Raw genomic sequence first — 8,086 nt, 5'->3', positions numbered from 1 at the left:
TCCTTTTTCACATAACTCAGTTGCACAGTCCTTTTACATTAACTCATTTCACCTTTTTTTTTTTTTTTTAATTTAAATTTTTATGAGCAATTCATTAAATATAAAAAGGGCCATTATGACATTCATTAAAAAAAAAAAAATCCCCCCAAAAAACCTAGTGCTGGAAGTATACTAGAGAAACACTTGAAAGAAATTCTAACATCTACAGCTCGAAGACCAAAACTCCCACAAATTTTTGCAGGAAAAGTTTTCACTTATTTCATCATCTTTACCCAATTTTTATTTGAACCTGGGACCTTTTCAAACCCACTCTGTTCTTTTAGCAACTGAGCCAAGGCCTAAGGCATCACACACTTAATCTTCTTTGTTAGCATATCCATAGATCTACTTTTTCCAAACAATATTTTTACCCCATATCAAATATCATACTTATTTTCTTATTTAGATTGCAGGGCGCATATCGCACAATAAGTGGTTTAAACTTTAAAGTGGTTTTCCACAATTAACTAATTCTTAAATGTTATGAATGTTAAGATTGCTACAAGTTACGGATGAAAAGAGAAATGGAAGATAGGTTCATGCTTTCTAAGGCACAATATCAGATGCAAGACAAGTTGAAAAACCAAAATTTACAAGATATTGATTTTTTTTTTTGAATTTTAAAAATATACACATTCAAAAGTAAGATTCACTCTAAACAAAGAATATGTGATGTAAAAAATAAGATTCACTCTAAACGAAGAATATGTATATACATCACGGGAGGAATGACCTGTTAAACTTCCCTCATCGAAAGTCGGGCTTCCCCATATATGATTGAGTCCCTTCAGCATATACAATCAGATTTTGGAGCTCCTTAACATTGCTAGTCATCCCATTGATTGAATAAGCTTAATCATGGTTCTATATGTAATCTTATCAGGCTTACATCCTTTTGCTCCATCATGTCAAGAACTCCCTTCATCTCTGCAAAGCATCCCATCCTACCGTAAGCATCCACCAGGCAATTGAAAAACACAGTATCCAGTACTACATCTGAATTCTCATAAAACGCAAAACGCCACCAATCTTTTCAGGTTTACCCGCTTGCCCATAAGCCCTTACAAGCGAGCAAAGTGTAACACAGCTTGGCTTACTCCTCTCTGACCGCATTAGCCTAAACAAATATTCCATTTGTTTTAAATCTCCAGCCTTCCCAAATGCATCTATCACCACATTGTAGGTAACGATCGTCCAAGAGTTATGGTATTTCTGCATGTATTCCATCACAGCACTCATTTTCTCATACTCTCCTGCTTTTCCATAGGAATCTAGTAGAATATTGAAGGTCCGAATGTTTGGTTGGACCCCAGCACTCTGAAATTTTTCATAGCACTTCTCCATTGTTTCTGTTTGTCTGCTGCTACCGGACCAAAGGCTCTGAGCGTGGAGTTCAGTGGCAGAGCCACACACAAGGGTGGGGGGGTCAAGGCCCCCCCCCCAAATTTTAAAAAATTATTTTTATAGTATGAATATTATTTACATTTTAAAAAATGTAACATAAAAAAATTGAAGTTGGCTGCCCCAAATTTTGAGTCATTTCAATGATTCTCTTGAAAGAAAGAGAAATTATATTAAAATCATATAATTTAAGAGGTTTAACAAATTAAGTTATATGGAAAATGATACATTTTTGTACATGTCTAATAGAAGAAATACATAACTTCTATATACTCATTAAAATTTAGAAGATGATAAATTCTCTTAGTAAATTAATTTATATATATATATGTGTGTGTGTGTAAAGATTTGTCTTAACTAATACATTAACATCACAATTTGGCCCCCCCAAACCAAAATTTCTGGCTCCACCCCTGGTAGAGTTCATAGTCCAAACATCAGGTTCACAGTTCTTCTCATGGAGCATTTCCACAAGGGTCGATTCCATCTCTGAAAACCTTTTAGGAAGTAGAAAGAATAAATTACTGCTCTGAGAGTGAAGCATAATATCAAGCTCCATCTGGTTGCAAAGAATATAAGACGGAAACAAAGTGAACTGAAACGAAGCCAACATCTATTCTCAAATTTGGTTTATTGGGCAATTTATAGGAATAGTGGAAGCGATGGCTGCTATCCATCCACCTTTTCTCTGCCCATTTAAAGAAATAAAAAAAACTGAAAAGTGAAGCCTGGAAGAGGTGATTTGTTAGTCAGCCTTATGCCCTTTTTTCTTCTCTTTTTGGGAGAGGCGATTCCCAGACGGGAACCTGTGACATAGGAAGTTATCCTATCCATGCTGTATTCATNGATTGGGCCTGTACCACAGCTGCTCACGTAGTAGTTCAAACACCTGAAGATAAGAAAAGAAACCATAATCATGAGAGGAAACCCTGGTAAGACTATTAGACTACTTGTCTTCTAATTTGTAGAATTCAGATTGTTGTGCAAAAAGTGGCTTTGAACATGTATGAATACAGCATGGATAGGATAACTTCCTATGTCACAGGTTCCCGTCTGGGAATCCGCCTCTCCCAAAAAGAGAAGAAAAAAGGGCATAAGGCTGACTAACAAATCACCTCTTCCAGGCCCTGCAAAAGGGAGAGTTTTGTGCACAACCCTTTTAGATTGTTGTGCAAAATACCATCCAAAATAAGAAACCACTCAACACATGGCAAACCTGAAAATAGTTTCTTCTAGCTTTTTAAGCTTATTTTAATGGGTCCCCTTATTTGTAAAGTAATTTCAGCAATATTAAAATGCATCCAAACATACTTAGAATTCAAATATTTTCTACAGGCGCACTTGTATTTTTCATTTTCCAGTAACATTCATTCTTCAATTTCCCCTATTCTGTTAATGGAAAATATTGTAAACAAAAACAGAACCGAGTTACCGAAATCCAAAGTGGAGACGTACTTAGAATTCATTTTCTTAGCAAACAAACAGAACCCAGTTGCCCAAATCGAAAAAAAAAAAGTTAGCTAAATATTTTGAATAGAATCAAATCAAATTGAACTCCAAAGTCCAAAAGTAAAGAAACCTATTTTCCAACATATATATATAGAGTTTGAAAGTGAAATAGAGGACCTTGAGAGCAGAGTCAGGACGCAAAGCCTTGATTCGCTCGTGAAGGGCTTCAAGAACAGTCCTGGGAAGAAGCTTTTTAGAATTGGTGGGACCCCTCTTCTTCTCAATGAGTGCTTTGGTAGCCTCTCTCCTGAGTATAATTGAGATTGCTTTCCTCGAAGCTATCTTACTGTTCACTTCCTCTTTTCTCTCCTTGGCTTCTCGCTTCTTTAGCTTCTCAATGTCTATCATCACTTTTCTTTGGGTTTGGCTTCTCTCTGGGACTGTTAAAGCATTTGGCTTATCATCTGGGATAGCAGCAGCATTAGAAGAAGAGGGTGGTGGTTTTGTGGTGAGTCGGCGACTGAAAGAAGGTGGGAATGGGTGGGTGGGGGTGGAGGACAGAGAGAGTGAGAGTGAGAGTGAGGCCATGGTCGTCTCGTTTGTAGCCTTGCACTACAATCACAGTTAAATGGAGAGAGACAACATATGTAGGGAACGGCTCTGGAGACAGTGGTGAGGAGAAGTAGAGAGCTGAGAAAATAAGAGAAATTTTTGGCTTTTTTTCTAACCGTTGGATAACATTCAGGGTTAATTGTACAAATCCGCCAAAGCTATTGGGGTGCATCCACTTTGTAACCAAGCTATAATAATTTGCAATTAACACCCAAATTTGCAGGTAAACTGTGATTAAACTTGTAAAATAATTTTCATTAACCATAAAATCATTTATAAAAAGTTGTGATGATGTGCTGAAATCATCAGTGAGTTGTAGGCTCCAAAGTGCTCCAATGGATACCTGTGGAATAGGAACAAATGAACCAAACAGAAGGTACTGGCCAAAAACGATCCGAATGTCAAGTTAGTGAATGAGAAATCTCCAAAAACTTTATAGTGAGAGAGCTAGGGAGTTCTTGTGCACCTGAGAAAAGTAGAGGTCGGGTGCTTATATAGCAGTTGGTGGTGAATCAAGATCCCTTGAGAGTGTGGATTTTTTCCTTATGGGGAAAATATGGTATTAGGGTTTTTGAGATTGTAGAGTGTTTTTCCATAGGAAGGAGATATGATTCCGCAGCAGGTTCACCTTGCATGGTTCGCAAGATGTTTCTTTATATAGATTTTTGTGAGGACCAAGTAAAGCCACGCTGGACTCGTCGGCTTTCTATTCACCCTATCGGTCTTCCATATGCCCATCAGATACTTTTACCCGTCGAGTTTAAGTGCATCCCCATTGCTTCTTATACCGGTGTCCTAGACCACCCATCTACTCCTGGGGGACTAATGAGCTCGTAGGCGTCATTAGTTTAGTTTGTAAGACATGCCTAAGCTTTTATAATTAAAAAAAAAAAAAAAACTATCAAGTTGTAAAAAGTTTTATTTTTAAAATTTTGGTAAAACATTTTACAAAACACACATCATGGTTTCCCTCACCCCATGTGGTGGCTAGGCCATAAGTCCAGTGGGCTAGGTAGTCGAAGCCTCCATTTCGACGATTGATGTTAGAGGTTTAGTGCAATTTGTTCAGGGGGCAAAGTAGCCGCTTTGAGGACCAGTGTAGGCAGTCCAATCACCAAAGACATTGTTCTAATGACCAAAGCTGCTGTTTCGGCCACCAATGCTAGTAGTCTGGTCATTGAAGACACCACTTCGATGGCGGCAACTGGTAGTCTAGTCGCCAAAGCCACCATTCCAACATTCTGGTCATCGGATCTTCATCACTAGGGGTTTTAAATTTTAATGGCTGAGCCTCCGATTTTAGTGATTTACTTGAAAATTTTTACTTGATCCCAAACACCTAATAATATTTTAGATTTGAAAATATTTTACTTCAAAACAAACGAAGCCAAAATCAAACGAAGCCAAAATTAGCACTTTACACCCCATTCTTAAATTAGGTGTTAACTTTGACACGTGTATAGCACGTGACGTTTAGAGAAGATTAGTATGAAACTATCCTTCATAAGTTTCATTCTTTAAATTGAAAACATGGGTTAAATTGACCCGAACCTCAAATTCAAATTGAAAACACAGGTTAAATTGTCCAAATTCAAAAGTTTTAAGACTTTGACACGGGTTAAGAGATGTTTTAATGTTTGTGGGTGGAGTTTGGACTATTTCCATATAGTGTGCATTGGATGTTGAAGGTTCTTTTCATTGGGTTTTTGAAAATCTAGTAAAATATTTTTAGACAAGTGATGGTAATGACTTCGAGAGAAGGAGTGCTTCTATTTGATGGATAAGAGGCTTCTATTTGATGGATAAGAGGTTGGTAAAATTTGTAGTAAAAGGACATAAATTGTAATGTTGTGGTTTCATTTATTATTTATTTGTAACGTAGTTATTTGGGTGAAGACCGTATGGGAAATTTTGTAGAAGGCATGCAAATATGAAATATTATATGGAAGGGTGATGATCTGATGAACTTAAATGTGGATACAAATACAATGTATTGTCATTCAAAATGGAAGGAAGTGGGAGTGGTGGAATTGACAAAAGGAGGAAACTTATGTGTTGTTGTGTTCGCAAAATGGAATGGATAATGGGCAAACCCCTTTAGTGACCAAACAAAAATGTTTTAATGAATGCAGAATGTTCTATTTATGTTTGTAAACACCAATTTTGCAATCGGGTACTCACTTAGGGGTAAACATAAACATCTTCTTTTCCTCTTCCGACTTTGGGTCCGACTTTGGGATTGTTCAGTAGACAACAACAAGTGAGTTGCGAATGGTGATTGTAATTTCAAGTTCTATAGGAGAAAGAACATCATTTGGACCATTTAATAAACACAAACTTAATTTCAATATACAATTAAATTCATAAAGATTAAAACAACATGTCAAGTGCTACATTGAACCATCTAATCAAAAGATCAAGCTGTTGACATGCATTCTTACACATAATGGCATGCATCAACTATGTGATTATGATTAATTATACCTGATTAGTTCTTAATTGGATTAATTATAATAAATTGCATGTCAAAATCTCATTAGTTTAATTTTAAGAAATACACCAAGTACAGAAACATGATTCCCTCTCCTCGCATCCCTCCTTCAAGACCCCTACAACCTTCCACCCCCTCTTCTTGTCTCTACTAATATGAGTTGTCCTATGATAACATAAAGATTTCCAAGATGGCCTTCCGCAATTCATGTTGCAATTTGTAAATCTTGCGTTAAAGCTCCTCTCAGTTTAGCCCAATGATTCCTACTTTGACTCTCTTAATGACTCAATGTCTCTTCCTGATTTAATTTTGCGTTTCGGGCCCGAAAAGAGCTCCACTCAATTTAGCCTTGTGACTCTTACTTTACTCTTCTAAGCATTTGCATCCGCACTGGCATATGGTATATTTTACAGTCAAACCCCAAAATGCCCCCATTACCCGGACTTGTAAACCCAAAAAAATTTACAATTGTGCTACAGTACCATCCCAAATATATGATGGTACTGTAGCACCATCCCAAATCATATATAATATTTGTTATTCCAAAATATATGATCTTTTCTCTCTCTTAGTGTCTCACACAGTCACTCTCATCTCCTCTCCCTCTCTCTAGAGAGAAAGTATCCTATGGGACACTCTCTCCATGTCAGCAACTTGTTTGGTGAGACTACCTAAAAATTGGAAATGTGTAGCAAAATAAAAATACCATAATATCCTTAAAATTTTCAATAACCCGCCCATTTTTCCCACTTTCTTGTCATTGAAACAGACCAAATGCTTTTATTTTTTTCAATATTCAGAAACACAACTCTCTCAAAAACAAGAAATACACTCTTTATCACTTCTAGCCGACGGAAAATCACATCTGCCGTTGCCGGCAATCTCGCTCCACCCAGAAAAGTTTTGACAACTGCTCTAGCCTGACAGCAACACTGCGAAACACCGGAGTGGAGGTTTTTACGATTGAACGGCAGTGGACCGACTGTTTCAACCACCCACCTCACCTCTATTTCAAAATCCACCAAAAAAAAAATGTGATTAGATATGGTGAGGATATTTTGAAGTCACATTTTTTGGTTTTTTTGTTATTGCATTGTATCATTTTTTTTTTTGCCAAAGTTCATCCATTTCTTTTGTTCGTAGCACTATTTTTTTTTTTTTTTGTTTTTTTTTTTGTTTTCAGTTTGTCAAATGACCTCCTAAAAGGAACCCAATTCCTTCATTTCTATTTAGGGCCTTATTGAACCAATAGTAAGTTTGTTAAGTGGCTATTCCACTTTATATTCATTTGGAAAATTTCATTGGTTGTTTTTTAATTTTTATATTGTTGCTATGAAGGACCTTTGTTTTTAATTGGAGGATTTGATTCTTGATCAACATGTATGAATTACTAATTTTTAACAATTCATTCTCATTTGTAATATAAGTTTTGATGAAATATTACATATATAAATTTAAAAAAAAAGGTATTTGGGGAAATACAATAAATACTCTGTTGGTATTTGATTTAGGTGGAAATTATAATATTTTGATTATGGGTATGGTGCCCAGTTGAGTGTGTTGTGTGTTTATGGCTGAGATACAAGAGCATTACACCCTCTTTTTGAGTGTATCCTTTTGCCACTAATCGAGCTTATACCTTTCTATTGACCTATTTGCCTTGCGTTTGATTTTAAGAACCCATTTATTCCCAATTGCTTTGCACTGACGGTAGGTCTACAAGATCCCAGACTTGATTAGTCCTCATAGACTCCATTTCATCATTCATTGCTTTCATCCACTCATCACTAACAGAAGATAAGAGAGCCTTTTGCACAATTTTTGGCTCATCATCATCCTGTGAATCAATTATGAAAGTTTCCCCCTTAATCTCAAAAAGACGACAAGGAACATTACCATAGTTGCTTCTACGTGGCTAAGGTTGTTGTGGATCAACTTCTAGTGGTGTGCTCCCACTAGGTTGTGAGTCGCTCCCATTGTCTCTAGGAGTTACAAGAATTTCTGCCTTATCCTCTACTAGTCTACTTGGGGCGCCTACCTCTTGATCCATCATTTCATAAAGAGTTGGTTTAGGGTTTAGGGTTTCAAGAAGTT

At 36.6% G+C, this 8,086-nt stretch overlaps 1 protein-coding gene across 1 annotated transcript; it reads right to left on the bottom strand.

Moving 5' to 3' along the window:
• Nucleotides 1–739: 739 nt before the first annotated feature.
• Nucleotides 740–3,591, bottom strand: LOC111997255 (pentatricopeptide repeat-containing protein At5g48730, chloroplastic). The gene is given in 7 exon segments (XM_065772424.1): nucleotides 740–890; nucleotides 893–937; nucleotides 940–1,047; nucleotides 1,050–1,356; nucleotides 1,805–1,999; nucleotides 2,291–2,329; nucleotides 3,067–3,591. Coding segments are annotated over 7 exon segments (1,209 nt in total). The 5' UTR covers nucleotides 3,478–3,591; the 3' UTR covers nucleotides 740–786.
• Between the last annotated feature and the right edge of the window lie 4,495 nt (nucleotides 3,592–8,086).

This window comes from Quercus suber, unplaced genomic scaffold (genome assembly GCF_002906115.3).
Source record: "Quercus suber isolate HL8 unplaced genomic scaffold, Cork oak 2.0 scaffold_58, whole genome shotgun sequence".
Lineage (NCBI taxonomy): Eukaryota > Viridiplantae > Streptophyta > Magnoliopsida > Fagales > Fagaceae > Quercus > Quercus suber.
Note: the sequence above shows the minus strand (reverse complement) of the source record. Positions and strands in the feature narration are given on the sequence as shown.